The 19219-nt window shown below is 40.2% G+C and overlaps 1 protein-coding gene across 1 annotated transcript in view; it reads left to right on the top strand.

The window, feature by feature from the left end:
• The first annotated feature begins 1522 nt into the window (after positions 1 to 1522).
• SGCE (sarcoglycan epsilon) overlaps positions 1523 to 19219 on the top strand; it is a 30043-nt gene continuing 12346 nt past the window's right edge. The window contains 5 exon segments of the mRNA XM_030264679.4: positions 1523 to 1742; positions 1744 to 1856; positions 10025 to 10129; positions 13944 to 14066; positions 16381 to 16538. Of these exon segments, the coding sequence (XP_030120539.4) occupies positions 1684 to 1742; positions 1744 to 1856; positions 10025 to 10129; positions 13944 to 14066; positions 16381 to 16538 (558 nt within the window). The 5' untranslated portion in view covers positions 1523 to 1683.

Raw genomic sequence — 19219 nt, 5'->3', positions numbered from 1 at the left:
CTTATGAAATTTCATGAGAAATTAGAATTCTCTATGCAAAATGAAGGAAGGTTATTTTCATGGATAATGGAAGACTTACTGCAATTTTCAAATAGCAAACATGACAGTCCCCTAGAATGAGAAAATAAAAGTAAAAGCTGATCCTTTTGTTGAGATGGGCTTTCATTGTGGAGTATGTAGTTCTAGTACAGGGACTACTCTTATATGAATCATTCAGAAAGCTGAGAGAGAGTAGCTCCCTGGAAGAAAATGCAGTATTTACATAGCACTGTGTCTTAAGCAGTTATATATGACATATATATACACCTACTCTCAAAATACATCACCATTGCCAAGAACTACTTTTGACAATATTCTTCCGTCTTCCGCAGGGAGATTTGCTTTCACAGCTCAGCAAAGACTGCCATAGCTTTTGAGCTATGCCACAGACATTAAATGACAGTCAAAAAATCAGTAATGAGTCCAGAAAGCATAATGCAGACAGTGGAAGTGAGACAGTATGGAATGGTCAGACCTGACACAGGAAACTGGATGCAAGCCTCCAAACACACGTCAGCCTGGAGCTGGGACCCTGACCAACCCCTCCCACTCACAATTCCACCAGCTGCAGGAACAGCTGCTGAACACTGGAAGAAACAAACCAGCTTTATGTGGAGTAAAGATACAGGCTTAAAATAAGGTAACTTAGAAAACTGCAGTTGCAAGGGCTTTTGCTGTGATGTCCTCCTCCACAGCCATATCTGTGTGCACTGGGCTAGCCTGCCAGGTGCCCTACTACAGGTGTCACAGAATCACAGAATTGTTAATATTGGAAGAGACCTCGGGAGACCATCCAATCCAACCCCCTTCCAAGGCAAAGTCACCTAGAGCAGATCACACAGGAATGTGTCTAGGTGGGTTCTGAACGTCTCCAGAGAGGCAGAGTCCATAACCTCTCTGTGCAACCTGTTCCAGTGCTTTGTTGCCCTCAGTGTATAGTTCTTCCTTGTACGGAGGTAAAACTTTTTGTGTTTTAATTTATGGCCATTGCTCCTCATCCTGTTGCTGGCCACCACTGGAAATAGCCTGGCACTATCCTCTTGGCACCCGCCTTTGAGGTATTTATACGCATTGCTGAGATTCCCCTCACAGTCTTCTCCAGACTGAAGAGGCCCAGTTCGTGCAGTCTCTTCTCATAAGAGATGCTCCAGACACGTAATCATCTTTTTGACCCTCTGGTGGACCCCCTATAGTATGGTAGGGTAAGGTGTTCAAAAACCTCCTGTTGGGAGGGCTTTCGCCACGATGTTTTCCAAGAGCACAGCACACTCGTGTGCACCAGGCAAGCCTGTGAGATGCGGGATGCCGCCCTCCCCCGCCGGGTCTCCACGGGACGGAGCGGCATGGGATAGGCTGGGCTGGGCACCTCAGCCGCCGCCTTGCCCCTCTACCCGGGGCACCGCGGCTTCGTCCCGCCACATCTGCACCGCGGGGCGGGGGGGAGCAGGGCAGCCCTGGCCCTGAGGGGAGCCGTGTCCCTGCGGAGCCGCTCCCTGCGGAGCCCGCACCGAGCAGCTCCGCTCCCCGTGCCCACCCCGCCATGGCGGATACAGGCTGCTCCCGGCATGCCCGGCATTTCCCGGCCGCGCTGCCTGGAGACGGCCGCCGGGGCGGGGCGGGGAGGAGCGGGGCGGGAAGGGGAGGATGCTGCGGCCGCCGCGGGGCGAGGCGGCGGCGGCAGGAGTAGCGGTACTTGGCGGCGTAGAGGATGCGGCGGCGGTGGTGCCGGCAGCAGCAGGCGGAGGAGCGGGGAGCGATGCGGTGCTGCGCGGCGGGGCCGTGGCCGCACAGCGCCCTCACCACGCTCCTGCTGACAGGTCGGTCACGGCGCGTCTCCCCGCGGCGAGCGGCGGCGGGCCCCCGCCGGCCTGCGCCTCGGTGCTCCCGCTGCTTGGGCTTGGCGTCCCCTCCCGGCGGAACCGGCCCCCGGCTGCGGCTCGCTGCGCGCCCCATCCCCGCTGCTCCGTGCCCCTGCCAGTGCGGGGCCGGGCTGTCCCAGCATCCCCGCATGCCGCGGCTCCCGCAGCTCCCGGGGGACGCTCCACAGGCGGCGCGGGGATGGCGGCCCCGCCCCAGGACCGCCACAGCCGCTCCCGGCACGGCGGGCCCGAGCGCGGCGGGGCCGGGCTGAGGGAGCCGGGGGCGGTGGGCGAGGCCGGAGCGGCACCGCCGGCGGGGCGCGGGGGCCGGGCTGAGGGAGCCCGGGGGCGGCGGGTGAGGCCGGAGCGGGACCGGGCCTGGCTCAGAGCCGCTGGATGGCGCGGGAGGCTCCGCTCCCGGGGACTGGGCCGGGCCCGCTGCGCTCCTCCGGTGCCCCGACCCGTGCCTGACGCGAGAGACGGGCTGTTGTGAGTACGGGGGTGTCTTTTCTGTTGCCCTTTTTCTTCGTTATTTCCCATCTTGACCACTTAGTCCAACCGAGCTAGAATTAGGAATTCAGAAAAAGTCTTGATCCTGATCCCTAAAAGCTAAATAATAGCTTTCGTGCAGCAGGCAGGTTTTTCACCTGCAAGGTTCTTCACAGTGAAATACATCAAACAGCTAGCACCTAATAGCAGGCCAGCCACAGGACTGCCTTTGTGAGATTTGTTACACCAGGAATAAGTTAACAGCAGGAAATCTATTTGGGTTATTTTGAGTTCTGAGAGGTGTGTTATCTGCAAGCAGTCTGCTCTATATCCTCTTGAATAGTATCTAGGTACCCTCCTAGTACTTTTACTTATGACCATACTTGTCATAGGTTATTGGCAGCAGAATTACAGATACTGGATATATTAAAGCCGTGGTAAGAACTTAAGTGCGAAGTTGTTCAATGTGAGGATAAAACTTCATTTGTTAGATGCAAGACACTGCTTTTCCCTTATGTGGAGTTTTTCCTACCTCTTCCGCCTTCCCCTCCGTGACTGATTGTGGTATAGCAACCAAGCAAGAACTAGGACAATTGAAAATAAGCTTTCAGTATCAACTGAAATAATGTTTTTAGAAAGGTCAACTAAGTGACCTTATAGAAGCTGAGTTGTGAGCTTAATCCACAAGTCCTTTCCAGGCTACATGGTAAGGGAAGAGGTCTTAAAGTTTTTTCATGGTAACTTTTCCACTTAGACCTTTCTAAGTTTGGTTCAGTGAGATTTCATTAGTTAAAACAGAAAAATATGTGGTTTGAAACTGATGTAAAAAAGGAGGCATGAACTTTCATTCAGTTACATTCTTTTAAGAATATCAATATAAAATTTATTTTTTGGCAAGATGGAGATTTGTATTATGTTCCTGATCTGAATGAAGCTGTCCCAGGAGCTCACCTGAGCTCCCCTCCATTCTTCCTAAGTAAAGAAGTTCCAGACTTGTCTGCTGGCTCAGAGATGCATTGCCCAGCATGAAAATCCATTGTTTTGAATCCTTATCTTAGGTAAACTCTACAGTACTGCAACATTACTTAACAAGGCAAGAGACATCTGACAGACAAAATGGCATGTGAGAAGTAGCACAGGACTTCTAAATAGATTTCTTTTAGTTCTCCTCAACTAATTTGGATTAGTTTTATTCCATTTGTGTTGTAGCACTGCATCTACAGAAGAAAGTTGACTTATGCTTTTTGCATTTCTTAAAAACATATGAAAAAAGGCTTTCTAGTGGAGGATAACTGCTGTCACAAGTCAGAAGGGTTGTCTGCCTCTCACTTCTCCCTGTCCTCCAGGAATTTCACGAGAATTAAGAATTTAAAGGTTGTAAGAGTGGTTTCAGTTGCTCCTAGGGGTCTGGTAGAATACTCATATTGAAGGTATTGACTCCCAAATGCAAGCTGATGATGCTCCACTGCTAGGAAAACATGGGACTTCGTTGTGAGAAGTGATATATAGGATTAAGCATTTTTTGCTAGAAGCTAGTTAGATATTCTTTGGCTCTAGCTTTATAGTACCAGACTTCCTAGAAGTTTGCTAAATTACACTAGTAGAGCTGTCTGTCATATTAGTTTAGCAGAGCAATGAGTTGCCCCCATATTGTGTATCTGCAGACAGAGCGATTATCAAAACTTTGTGTGACTGTGGCCAGTGGTTTTGCCCTGTATTTCTAAACTTAGAATTAGTTGTCAGTGCCCATGTTGTCCCTGGAACCCCTGTTTCATCCTAGGAATAGGGAGTTGTAGAGCAATGGAGCTGTATTCTCCTTTCCCTATAAAGGGATCAAAATGAGGAAGAAGCTTATTAGTTCTCACTTTGCAAGCTGTGGTTATGTGGTCACATTAATTTGTCATGAGGCTGCACTGCTGCCAGAAAGCATTCTCCAGCCCTTGCACAGCTAGGGATTATTTGCTGCTTTCCCTGGTGACAAATAACTCGTACAGTGATACTGTGGATTGGGTCACCTGGCTCAAAACTAGTTGATCCATAAAAATAGTTCAATGAAGTGTATGTACTGCCCAGGACTGGTATGGGATCCACTGGTGTGTGCTAGGTGATGAAGAATGTGCTGGGAATGCCCCCTTTGAGCAGGGCTGCAGACGTGCCTGTTTAAAACAGCTGTGAAATCACTGGCTGGGGAGGGATCTGGGAGGCTGAACCAGATCCCTGCACTTGTCCTGCTGTTGACAGCAGAAGTGCTGTTGGCAACACTCCTCTGCTAAGCTGCACCCTGTGCAAGGAGGCAGAACATTTCACAGATGGTCTGGTGTTTTCAAACTAACACCACAGCACACCTGCCCTTTTTCCTGATGTGGGTGCAAGCATAAGGGCAGAGAAGCAGGTTTCCTTCCAGCCGGCCTCTGGATGTCTGCCTGCCTATGAAGATGCTGCCTGTACTAGTAATCTGAGCCAGGTCAATATGTACAATCTACTGTCAATAGGTACTTACTTGAATAAGTAATTACAGGAGGGAAAAGTAGCCATTCCATTAATATGCTTTTCATTACAGAAACACATTATTTATAGGCAGTACATGGAGACATTTTAGAGGTCCTAAAGCCAGACAATAAGAAGTCAGCTATATGGCACAAGATGTAACTGTTCAGTGCATAGATAGGCTTATTTTTTCTCCTTAATGTTTTTAAATTTGGTTGGAAGTTCATTAAAGTACTTCAGGAATTGCAGTCACTGAAGTAAAACTCTTTCTTTAGAAGAAAGATTATTTCCAATAAAAGAAAAAAATATTTAAAACCTAGACAAGAGTATCTGGGTTTTTTTTCAGTATCTGGAGAGCTTTTGGATTCTTCCTGAATAGAAAGTGATAAATTTACAGCAGTCACTGAGTGTAGAGTGTCTTCCTCGGCAGATGAAAGAAGGGAGTTGTTAGTTTTGATTACTCCCATAGGAATTTGAATCTGTGTCTAAATGTTGTTACAATTGCAACACAAACGGACAGAATGCCTTTTAAATGTAGGTTATTTTAGTGACAGTCCAAGCCATGAAAATGAGAAGTTAGAAAGAATAACCTACTGAGCAAACAAATCTTAGTGTATTGAAATCAATGGCTTTTCTGACTCCCTTAGTCTTTCAGAACAATTGCCACCTCAGAAATCTGGAATGCATTTGCTGGGATACCCTGATAGTTTGTATCATAACAGGATAGAAATGTAGGAGACATCCTGGAATAGCAGGCCACCAGGGTGGCCTGGCCAAACCCCTTGGTTACGCTCGGGCTGGAACCACAGGAACTGACAATGTTTTCCTCACCTTTGTGGAAATACTAACCTAATTTGGTTCTCTTGTCAGGCCTGCAGTAGAGGGGGAATGGTGGTGGTGGGTAAATGCTGCTGTTAATGAATCATGGGGGTTTTGTTCTCCCAGTAGTTAATTTGTAACATTCCCATGGATGCAAATGCTGAAGTTTAACAGTGAGACTGACAAATGTTTTATTCAGTTACTTTCCTTGAATGATTTAGGAGAAATGTTCTGGTGTTACAGTAACCAGTGGGTAACACAGGAACAGATGGAAAACCATTGTCTACTGAACAAAGATGAATAAGAATAGAGACGACAAACATTTCTGGGATTGATTTGGACTTTTACACAGTTTGAATAAATGGAATGTAGAGGGACCTGAGCAATCTTCAATGGAGAACTAACACAAATTAATTCCTGTTTCTTACATAGTAGCTGGTATTGAAGAAGGTTAGAAAATATCCAGTCTCAATGTGAATTTCGACTGAGAGAATCCCTTCTAATTAATAGTAAATTTCTGCCATATACTACCTAGTAGGCAAGAGGGCAGTGCATGGAAGTTGGAAGAGGAGGGAGAGTAGCTGAGCACTGCAACTTCTGCCTCCTTTTATGGATGATGTGACTAGCTGGGACCAGTTGATGTGACCACCAGCGGATCCTCAGTAACTGCCTGGCTACGAGCTCTGATTTCAGCTGTGGGCCAAGCACCTTGCATGTGTTTCTTTCTTCACAGATGTTTCACTTCAACTTATGGTGGCAGTTTCTAACTGTTTTGCTGTGTGGATCTCAGCAGTCCTTCAGAAAAATGTGCTGTGTATGGATCTGCACTTCCAGCTCAGAATTCAGAGGAAGGAGGACTGGGCCAGATGGCATATGCAGTACAGGAGTGCAAGGCTAGCTTTTTGCAGCAGGGTTGTGCCCTAAGAGAGTAAGGGGCGGTGTAAGCATGGCCCGAGGCCCTGGTCTGTGGCATCAAAGTAACAAGCATCTGTTTATGTTGGGTCCCAGGGGAAGGTGGAGGTGTAGGAGAAAGGGGAAGTGGCTGGATTTGATAGCTGGAGCTGCGTGCTGCATTAATAGTAGGAGAGATGGGCTTGAGATCCTACTTCAAAGAAGGAATAAAAGGATAGGTAGAGGTGCAGGATACTGTTTGGGGATCAGAGTGCAGTAAAGGAATGGGGAAAGTGAAATTGGTCCATGATACTTGTGTCCTTTTCTGATTGTTACATTGTCAGAAATCGTTGTGGGTATCCATTCTGTTAAATATTTAGTGGCTAAATATTATGCAAATATACTTTAAAAAGGGAAAAAAGAGCATAAATTAATATAAATGTGATTTTTATTTATAACCAACACAATTATAATTAAAAAATAATTTAAAGAAAACATAATTGCCTAAAGAAGAAAAAACTGTGATATGCTTCACCAGGGTGTGTTCAAGTCCCAGGCACAGAGCTATGAATTGCTCTTGCTGTTGAAGGCAGTGGTGGCTTCTCCAGCAACTGTGGCAACATGTGTAACACACTGAAGAACCTGACACTATTAACATTCTTTTCATTGTGAGTACAAGGCTGATTAAATTAATTCTAAACTGTCTCTTTGATAAAATGCATAGTTTGAATCCCTGCATTCTGTAGTATAAGGTCTCTTTTGTCATCTTTTAATCATATTCATATCTTCCCAGAGCCTTCCTCGTGTTGTCAGTTGCTTCTTGAAGGCTCTGCCAGACAGAACATTTGAACAGTGATCCTATCTGTGTCAAGTACAAAAATAAAGTCTGCCTGTTCCTCCTTGATGTTGCTGTTTACATGCCAGCTGTTCTATCCAGTGTTCTGATGAAAGCTCTGTGCAACCTGACTTACATCTCTAGGTTGTTACCCAAGCTGAGCATCCCTGAATTGTGTGCTCACAGTATGTGTTTGTTCCTGCTGAGCAGTTACATTTTATTCTATTGAAGAGCACGTCACTGATCACCTTTCTACCAGACAATGCAGACTGTTCTGTCAGCTCTATTATTTGTCAGTCTCCTAGCCTTTGTTTTTACCTGCAAATTCTATCAGTATATTTGATACCTAATAGTCATTCTTTGTCTCCCTCCCCATCTCCATCTCTCTCTTGCCTCTCTTCTCTCCTCCGCAGTTACATAAGGCTAGTGCCAAAAACTTTGTGAGACCCACTAGAAAGCTCATACAACAAATTAACTTTTTAGCAGCCCTATTCTTTTGATTTTTCACATTTGTCATTTTAAATCAAATCAACGGTGATATATATGAAAGCATCACACTATAAATTCTAGAACTGAAAACAGGTATACTGGTTCTTTTCCTGTTGCCCTGTGAAATGCAGCATAGCATGGGGAGGTAGGCAGGTAACTTCTTCAATCCACACAGTCAAACCTAGCACAACTTGGAACCCAAATGAAAGACACTGATCATTTATAGTGAAAAACACATTGTGGAACTTGTCTTTATTTTTTAGAAATTTTTTAAATATTGCATTTAAATATGCTAAAATGATTTAGTATCTACTTTTTCAATTGAAGTGTTAAGTGACAAGATGTATAGCTAAGGGTAATGTCATTATTGCTGTCTTTATTAGGAAAAACTTGTGGGCTCACCAGAAGTGTCTAAAAAGATGCATTAAATACTTAATAAGGATTAAATAAGGACTGTGATAAGTATAATAATTTTAACAAGAATTGTGATAACTCTAATACTTTCCTTCATTTAATAATTCAGTTATCTAATCTTGTATTAATTGTTTTGTCTGGTACTGGTGCTGGTTTGTAGCTGACAAGCCTCTGATTGCCCAGCTCATCCTGTTGGAATAATGGAACAACTTTATTTGATCTTTTTAGGAATTTCTTGAGGTTTTCAAGAATTACTAATATTTACACAAAGTCTTATGCAGTACTAAATTTCATAGTCCCTAGAATGTTGTTATATTAAGACTTGCAATATGTGCAGATCAGTTCAGCAGGGAAAAAGTTGTTAGAAATGTTATTATGTTGGTATGTTAGTTATTGCATTTATGACATTATTAAATTTAATAAATAATAATATTAAAGGTGCATTAAAATGCAATTTTAATTACACTTCATCTTCAATTCAGTTTTAGATCTTTTGTGTAAATTATCAATAATAGATATCTGTCCTACATGTGTAGATTGAGTGTAGTGTACCTTTATTACTGCTTAAGCCAGATCTGTTTGGCCTCCTGAATTCTGTTTGAAGAATGTCTTATCACTAATTTAATAGATGCTTGGTGTAACAGGTCAGAACTTTCCACAGATGTTTAGGTTTCTTCCACGTACTGTGCATGTTTTCCAGTAAGTGTTAATTTCTTCCTGCAAACTGGTGTATCTGTACACAAGTACTGTTCCTTGATGTTTCTGATATTGCTGTTTTTACAAGGATATTAAGATGCTAGTCCAAAAATATCTTTGATCCAGGGTTTGACATGAGTTCTCACTCCCAAACAATTTCAAAATAAAAATACCTACTCATTATGGCCACTTTCCCTTTTCTAGCATCTGACTGCAGTTCCTTCCCTCTGCACTTTCAGCTGGCACGTAATTGTACAGCTGCTATATACCTATTATTCATCACAGAAGAACAGGAACAAAGAGTGGGAAGTGAGGAGGGAGCTTTCTCAGGCACCTCTGCTGCTGGTGAGATGGAGTCTTTCTGTCAGCTCCACAGTTGCTTTCTGTCTCCAGTAATCATTTACTCCTCACTTCCACCTTCAGCTGCACGTATGCAGCTGATTTCAGGTTGTGTTCTCATTGTGTGGGATGTAGGCAGCCATTTTTAATGGGGTCTTTTTTCAAAATTGATTATTGGTTATGCCTGCAAGGCAGTCAGCCCCATTTGTCTTTATATAATCATCATTATAAAAGCAAAGCTTGCTTACTTAATGTTCCTACTTTGACCAAAATATACCACTCCAGTGAAAGCTACTTTATATATTTTTGCCTGTATGTGAGGTTTTGTCAGTGCAAACATATTTATTAGAGAATGCTCTTCTTCATCTTTGTTATCAGTACAATTATGTCAGCGGAAGTGTCTACAGAGGTTTAAGTATTTAGTGTAAACTTAGCTTATTTGGAAAAATGGGTGTCAAGAAGATGATTGTCAGAAAGATTATTATATATTTATATATTCAAACCAAACACCTCTGTTTTTTGACCTGTGGTTCCTAAATTTTGACTAAAACCAAAACATGGTGTAGGAAGTGTGATCTGATCAGGAGGTGATCCCATCTGATCAGATTGTTTGTGGCAGTCTGTTGATATGACTAATTTTTTTTTGCATTTGTTTTATTGTGAAAAGCTATTTTGCTAAGCTCTGCTGATGGCAATAATGGAACTGTTAACTGGACGACTAAGCGAGCCCACAGTTATGTTATCAGCAGAATAAAGGCTGTTCAGAAGAATGGTGAGTTTAGGTTGTAAATTTAAATACCCTGTTGGTTCAAGCAAACCTGCTTTTAATATTACTCTTGCTTTTCCAGTCGTGTCCTTGTTTTAGGAGTAGGGTGCTATTTTAAGGTAAGTAATTTGAAAAACTTTACATTTCTTCTGTCTTCAAATGTTCACAGACCTGTGTGTTTTTGTTAGTCGTCCCTGACTTTGTTGGTCGTCCCTGACTTTTCCTGTTCCTGTAGCTTTGCTTGAAATAATGGCTGTGTTTATACCTAATACTGCACATTTTCTTATCATGGCTGGTTGCTTGAAGATACTTCTGCAGTTTGCTTAATACAATAACTTCTCTGTAACAATTTTAAAAAGCCTTCTCACACATGAATGTAAAAAGACTATTTTACTGTCATTTATGCAGGTACACATCAAATACTCTAGCTAGTGCACACTGGCTGAAAAGAAGCTTTGCACTTATTGCTTATCTAGGCAGGTAATCTGCATTGACCTCCAGATCAAGTTATTTCTGGGATTGTTCTTCATCTGCTAAATATCAGTGGGGGGAGAACTAATTGAAATTTCTAGGAAAAAAAACCCAAAACATTTCCAGGTGAATTCTTTCCTGAGGATCATCAACACACAGGCTTCAACCAGCATGGTGAAACTTCTGAAATTTCTGGAGATGGCGATTTTCTGATTCTGGTAACAGGCTCTGGGATGCAGGCTGATAAAATCCTGTCTGAATTCCTGGCTGTGCCTGTGTTCAAGACCTATAAGGAGATCTTGGAATCTACAGAAAGTCCTCCAAGCGATCTGGAAACAAGAAAGAGGAAAGCAGTGCTGTCAATGTAGCTGATTCTAGCAGGGATCTGATGTGATCCTAAGTAATGAAGATTTTTAATTTCCCATGATTAATATTACAGAAGCTTTTCACAGTCCCTGAGACTTTTATCTACCACAGGGAATTTGCCCAGACAAATCACAGCTGGCAGTCTGCTCTATTAGATTAGTATCTATTTGTTAAGTATATTCAGTTTCATCCCTAGATCACCCAAGATGATGATTACACATTCATCTCGTCTCAGTCTCATGAAAATAATGAAGGGTTTTAAAAGCTTGTGAAGAAAGTAGCATTTCACTTGTTTAATTATTGAAAGCTAGGGATAGCTATAGCAGACTGGAGACTCGTCATTTTCCTTCTGGTTTTGAAGAAACTTCTTGGCAGGAAAACAAGGAGGGCATCTATAACAAGGAGGGCAAGAACTTCTGAGTTTTTACTTACCATACTTGTGTCATTATGATGTGTTTGTCATTACAAGATAAAACAGGTTTCTGGGATTTTTCCTTCTGAGAGATGTTTCTAGACTTCTGCCAAGGTCAGTTTTATATCTGCATCAAATCCTTACTGGTATACTTATTTCAGCAGCAGGGAATGTCTCATTGCTAGGAATGGGCAGGCATTTAGTGGTGGTAATAGGTTTCCTATAGCAGACAAAATAAGTCTTATATGTTTTTTTTTCAGTAACTGCTGATTCTATTATGTGTGTTTCTTCCCGAAAGAATTGCTTACTGAGAAAAAAATGCACATTTCTTTTTCACTCTTTTTCATTCTTTTTCTTCCTGTTTGAAATGGATTTTCATTGTAGAGGAAAAGCATCAGAAGTGGAAAAATGAACTTTTCTAGGTATTTGATGCACTTTCAGCCAGCCACCATATTTTTGTCAGCTCTTCTGTTCTATTAATGTTACTTTTTCAGCTATTCTTGAAAACATTTTAAAGGAAGTTAGTGAACTTCCTTGTACTGTTTACGACTCATTCATAGAATTGAGTGCAGAGGTTTTTTGGGTAATAATTTACTGATTTTAAGTAAGTAAATCAGCGATGTTACTGTATGTAAGTCTACAGAATGAAAATTACAGTAACTGTTTTATTAACCATACAGAATTGTAACAATTCAAATTTCAGGATAATTTTAATTTTGTCACTAAGATAAAATTATTAGAAAGGTGCTCTGTTCAGTATTGTGTTAAAAGTGGTTTTCAAAAAAGCAAATGCTGTGGAATGTGATCAGTAGTATATCCAGAGTTATACGTTCTGTAACATTAAGCTTGAAGAGTGGGGAGTATGTAACTAAATGTGGAGGTCTACATTACAGATGTTTACATCTCCTCTCAGATGTCTCTGCAGTCCATGGAGATCTAGTCAGTGTAGCCTGGAATCTAGGACATGATTCGTCTCACTTTACAGGAGAAATGAAATAAATCAACCCCTAGAAGCATCTGTTTCTTCTTCACTGACTATAAAAGGAGCCTGACTAACTTAGTGGTGGATGTTGTTTCTGTAGGCATCTAAAATTAGGTGAGAGAGATTCCACTCAGAGTACGTGGTGCGAGGGCTGGAATGCTTGTGATTAATGCCTAATTAATGGTGCCTTTTTAAGCAGATCTCAAGTAAGAAAGTTGGTATAATTATAAGGCTGGAGAAATTATACCAGGATTAAAAAATTACACCAGCATTGAAGAATTACATGAGCTTTATCCACATTTCAAATGTGTCCTCCTTATTGATCCAACGTTGAAATTAACACCTCTGGGACCTGCAAGTTTATTCCTACAAGTTTATGTCTCTGAAGTGTCTTTTGGAATCTGTCTTCCCCATGGCAGCACCTCTGTGCTGTACGGCCTATAATTTACTTTTGGAGATGTGATTCCTCATGAAGTTTCTTCCAGTTTGGCAAGCAAGGCTGGTAGCTCTATGTGGTTGTCTGTGGCTTACCATCTTTATCTACTACTTTTGTAATCTTCATCTCACTGACAAAATCTATTAGTAATGATCAAAACTTTTAGGGCATTAAATTAAAATTCAGTAGTAATAAAATCAGTAATGCAAGCTACAATCAATTTTATTAAGACACCTTGAGAAACACCTACTAAACCAGTATTTTCTATTTATACTTATATTTTGAAATTTGCTGATTAAGTGGCTTCTTATCCATCTCATTTATTGTAATGATTTCTTCATTCTTCTAATTCATTAAAATATGTATATAGCTCTACATCAAAAGTGTTATACCTAAAAAAAGCTATGCCCTCGTCAGTGAATTTTGTACTAAATAAAACCCACCCTATTGCTTTTACATATGCTGATTGCTCTGAATTTTTTTTACGTTTTTTGATTCTCCGTACTTTAAAACGTGGCTTCACTTTTTTTGTTTGGAATCAGTTTCACCTGACTGGCTATAAATACTCTTGTCCTTTTGTTTTATCCTTCAATACAAGCTCAACATCTCCAGTAAAGAGCTCTCTAAGCAAAGTTTGAGTATTTCACTCTTGCTATGTCCTTTTCTGCACAAGAATTGAAAAATCTGCCATTTCCGTTCAGTAGGGAATGACAGCTGTAAATTTGTAAGGTTCCTCTGTATTCCTCTGTTGCTTTCTATATGTAAAATATCAGGAAAATATGACTGTGTAATTAATTTAATGTACTTTTATTAATGTAATATTAAAAATAAACCAACTATAAAATTACAACAGCCTTCCTCATTTTTTAAAATTGCTATAAAAATAAAGAGCTTATACAACTTTTGAAATCTTGACATAGGCAGTTTTGTTTATTGCAGTCTTGGAAAGGATTCTGTTGGGCAAAGAGAGGGTTTGCTCTATGTTCTGTTCTTAAATCTACGTAACCTTTTAAAAATCTTATTAACAGGTGCCTAATATTTGTTGCTTTCCTCCTCCCAGATGCCCGCATTGCTGTTGAAATGCATGAAGTTACCTAGAGCATGTCTCATTTTTGCCTTTTTTCTGTCTCTTATCTCTCCTTCTACTTTTCAGTGTACACAATTCTGTCTAAGGTGCACTCTGATCGGAATGTATATCCTTCTGCTGGAGTTCTCTTTGTTCATGTTTTGGAGAGAGAGTACTTTAAGGGGGAATTTCCTCCTTACCCAAAACCTGGTATGAGATGCTAAGATCTTCCATATTATATGCAGATACAGATAAAGTATTGTTATAAAAATTTGAAGTCTATTTAGCATACTTAGTGTTTCAACATATAAGATAAACAAGACAGGTTTTAGTTTCTTTTAAAATATCTTCAAATGAAATAAAATGTGTAGTCCTACACTTCTAAAATATTCTAGTTTGTGGTTGTTTGTGAAAAAATGCATATAACTATGTACTATGAAAAAATGTACTTAATTTAGGAAGGTGTAGTAACCCATTATATATATCTGATATTAAGAAGTGTTTCTTCACTTTTGCATTAAATATGAAACTGTGGAAATTTATTAATTGTTAAAAATGCTATCTATCTGGTCACTGTTTGAGACATAGCATGTATCAGGCTATATGAAGGAGCAATGTGAAAGCATACAGTAAATACAAGACAAAATAGAAGATTAAATCAAATATGAGACTTCATAATACAGTTTTCTTTAGTTTTTAAAAATAGTCCTTTGGCTTCAGCCTTCTTCCTATATTTAAGAACAGTTTAATATTAGCAAACAGATCAGTTTTAGAGAAGGAGCTGTGATTTCCTAAGCATGGTTTTGCTGTATACTAAAGCTAAAAGACTGGTCATCACAGGTTAGAATATGTGTAAGCAATCTGGTAGGGGTGGGAAGAGAGAGACACAGCTTATCAACAGTGAAAAGGAACAGCCACACATGCTTTTCAACAGTGAAAAGGAATAAATGTATCCAGCTTATATAAATATGACTATTATCCTATGATAGGAAAATAGGAAAAACCTATGAACAGTGCACACATTATCAAAGGCTGTTTCATTAATAAACTTTTGAATTTATTTGAGAGTGCTATTACTAAGACTCAATTTAAAGAAAAAATAAGCTTCTGTTAGCATTGGTTAAGTTTTGAGTAAACATGAGTAAACCCAAATGTTTTAAAAATTTAATCTCTTTGTAAAACGAGTGTTTTTCCTGACACGGATACCTGAGTCTTCATTTTTGCTGTGGTGACTAGCAGAGTAAAGTGTGCCTGTGTTCCAGTTTTCTCTCAGTTTTGGCACATAGGTGGAAGGAGCTTGGAAATTTTACTAATGATGGATTGTCTTACAGCTGCAGCCTCTTGGCATTCATGTGATTCCAAGGCAATAGGAATCTGGTTTCAGATCCTTTGAAATTGCTGTTCCCACAGACAATTGTGATTATGTCAGAAATTCACACCTATGAGGTCAGGTGTTATCATGGTACTCTTATTTTTGTCTGCTGAGCTGGATCATTACCATAGCCTACCTTGCTGAAGGAAGGGCAAACCAGAATGTGTCACCCGTGGCTTTAAGAATTTTCCTCAAATCATTCCCATGTTGGGAATTTGTTTAGAGCAGGATGCTAGTAATTGCCAGGGTTCAAGCTCCGTTCATGCCACTCTCTTAAGAATTGGACTCCATGATCCTTGTGGATCTCTTCCAGCTCAGAATATTCTGTAATTCTGAATTCTGTGATTCTGACTGCAATAGACTAGATTACTGGCATGTCCTGAGAGAATTGTGAGGGAAGTTGTGTTACACCTAAGTACTGGTTTGGTCTGGTTCATTGTACTCAACCAGATGTGGAAACGTGTACCTGAAGACTAGTTACCTTGGGCAGCATATCTCAGTCTCTTTGTCCCTCTCTGGAGGAGATGAGAGCTGTTCATTCTTCACTGGGCTTGGTTCTACTTTCTGGGCCAGCCTGGCTCTTGCCTTCTCTCATCGCTTGTCCTATAATGCAGTCGCCCACTCAAAGCCAAGTTGGAGTGCAGGGCAGAGGTGTCTGTGTAGACCCAGAATGGATTTGGCTTGAGTTCTGTGCCTCACCTGGACACTGCCTTGGTGATGAGGATTTGGTAGAGTTCAGGGCTGATTTCATTTACAAAAACTAAAATAAACTGAAGTAAAATCCAGACATTTATGAGTATCAGTAAGAACCACAAGAACAAAGGTACTGGTTTGACTTGAGGGGCTTTTACAGTTGGACCACTGTATTTAGTAGCCATCAGTGGCTCCAGTTCACAGGAATGTCTGATCCTTTCTTGAATTAAATTGTTCTCTAAATTAAAATGATTGCCAGGCTGTTGGTGCCAAAGACCTGTATGTGTATCCTAATGCTAACAGAAGCTTTCGGGCATTATTGATTATGGAGCCACTCTTTACAGTACATTGATTACCTGAATCCATCAATAAAAGTAAGTTGGGAGGGGGAATTAAAAATTAAAATCAAAGCATTTAACATTTTCTTGTACATATTCTAATATAATTTCTCTCATCTAGGTGAAATAAGTAATGATCCTATAACGTTTAATACCAATTTAATGGGTTACCCTGACAGACCTGGATGGCTACGCTATATACAAAGGACACCATACAGTGATGGAGTGCTGTATGGCTCACCGACTGTAGAAAATGTGGGCAAGCCAACCATCATTGAGGTATTTCCTTTCAAAAGTTCAAAAATATGTATTTTGGTTTAGAGTGTAAGGTTCAGAACTGTCAACAAGTTCCCCGTTGTTTTGAATAGTTAATTACTATTTCATATTAAAGTTTTATTCAAAATACAGAGCAAAAAAAAACTTTATAAGCAACTGTACTTGGAGAATAACTGTAACATTCAAACTAAATATGGGTCAGACTTTTCCCCACTAGATGGAAGTGTTCAGTCAATAAGCAGTTGTGGGGTGTTTTTACTTGTTTGTTTTTGTTTGGTTGGTTGGGGTTTTTGGTTTGATTGGTTTAGGGTTTTTTAAAATTATTTTTCATCAAATATCCCCTTGTTCAGTATTCATGTTTATTGATAAGTTTTATTATACTTAGCACTTTTATGAATCTAATTCATATGAGTGTAACAATGACAAAACTGTATTTTTGAGAGTTAGCTATTCAAATAGTTTAAAGCACTAATTATTCATTGAGCAGCAATTCAAAAGGGAAAAGGGACAATATTTTCTACTGTGTATTTCATAGACAGCAGGCTGATTCAGGCAGAGTGTGGTTCAATGTTAAGAAATCTGCATGTTAACTTGTTCCAGCCATTTTGCTGCTTCAGCAGTATATTTTTCTTAAACCCTTGATGAGTATTTTTTTTTCTTAAATTGCTTTTGATGTACTTTTTCTTCCTCAAGAATGATAGCTCTGAATGTTAAGTTACACTGCAAGTCGTTTCACCCCATATTTAATTTTGTGCTCATGATTCTGTTTTGATTTCAGCAGGACTAATACCATATGAGAATTGATCATGTGCAGAAGTTCTTGCAGGCTTTGCTTAGTTTTATTTAGAGGAAAACATTATTTGAAATTGCCAGTTTTTAAAAGGCATGTGCTTTTAGATTCTAGGATCTATATCAAGACCTCCATTCTAAGCATGACCCCAAGCCATATTTGAAGTAAATCTTGCCTAGCATACAAATTAATTCCTTGCAGTTCCAGTCTTAGATGTGGCTTTTGAATTAATTTTGTGGTGTGTTAGGAGGGCAGATGGCATCTGATCCTGTTCCTAGTGCCCTCTGAGAGAAGTGATTGCATATTCCTGGCCTGAATATAACTTCCATCATGTTATAATTCCTGAGGGGATGTCATGGGGAGCTCACTGAACTGGAGGAGGCCTTATGATTAGGAGAGCCCAGCATTATGCACAGCACTGCAGTAGAGCAGGTAACATTCTTGAGCTCCAGCTCCTTTGAAAGCTGTGCAAAGACAGTTTGTGTTTGAATGAATATTCAGGACATGGCAATCTCTGCCATGCCTTCCTGTGGTGCGTGGGCTACGCTGGCAGCTCCTGCTGCTGGAGTGCAGGCTCACAGCAGGTACTGCCCTGCTCCTGTACAGAGCTTGTATGACCAGGGGTTTGATTTTCTGGGTACTCATGGTTCAACTGCTGTTGAAAAAACTCTTTGAAAAATTAGCAGAATTACAACTAGAGAAATCTCAATTTTATTTTCTGTTAATTTTATAATGAAATTGTAATGTTAAATGAGATCTGATTGTGTTGGGTAAGCTTTTCCCTTGTCACTTAAACAAACCTGCAGCAGATACTTCACAGCATTTTTCCTTTCCTTTCAAATCCTTTAAAAGAAGTGCAACATCTGTTATTTATTTAATAGCCACTGTGTCACAGTGTCACAGTGGTTTGTGGCTCTGTTTGCTGAGAAACAACATAGTTCTGTCACTGTTGTCACTCCTTTGCCTTCCTTGGCTCTTGAAATGAGTGAACTGAAATCTAAAATTAGAAAGAAAATTAGTTTTTTTCAGTTTATTTCATGAAAGATTTATCACCTTGCAAGGATAAAAAGGTAGAGAAGATAATACTTAATTATACTGATATCCAGCCTTGTTCTGTATTTCTTATGAATGATCACTTAATCATAGTACAACCTTGGAGTACAGTCACCACTGAGAAGTAATAATTTGTATGCATTTCAGGTATCCTAGATATTTTAACTTTTAGATTAGTATCTTTTAGTATGAAGATGTATGTTTCAAAAAATAAGAGTCACAAATATTTCATCTACCTTCTAGTTTTCACTTCCCCTACATTTTCAAATTCCAGGATTTTTTGAAAAATCTACGTGTATTGTAGCATTATTTTGAATCCATGCATGGAGTGAGACTTCACTGGGACCAGAGCTAAAACTCAATAGCAGCCCCAAAGATGGGAATTCCTGGCATCACAACTCTTTTTCCTTCAAAAAACCTCTCCATGTAGTTTGTTTCCTAGGAGCTATTGATGAATTTAGATCTTACAGTATTGATGGAGGGGGGGGGGGATTGGAGGCTGTGTGGGGAAATGGAGAAACCAGTCTGTCCTTATGGTGTTCTTAAAGGTAACAGAAGAGAAAGAATACACATGTATGGCAGAACACTTCTATCAGGACCAAAATATATTATTTTCACATATTCATTAATTTTATTTGGCTATAGACTGGTCAAGAAAATTCCAGTATCCTGACTTGAAGGTAGTACTGCATTAAATAAATTGACCTTACCTTTCAAATTTTGTATTAGTGAATAAATGGTCATAGGTTTCAAAATAAGGAGGCAAAGTACTTAAAATTGCTAAGTATTTCAAAGTTTTCAATTTAACTTTCACAGATGTTTCATTTACATAATTTTCATT

Source organism: Taeniopygia guttata, chromosome 2 (assembly GCF_048771995.1).
Source record: "Taeniopygia guttata chromosome 2, bTaeGut7.mat, whole genome shotgun sequence".
NCBI lineage: Eukaryota > Metazoa > Chordata > Aves > Passeriformes > Estrildidae > Taeniopygia > Taeniopygia guttata.
The sequence above is the reverse complement of the archived record's forward strand: the minus strand, read 5'-3'. Positions and strand labels throughout refer to the sequence as shown.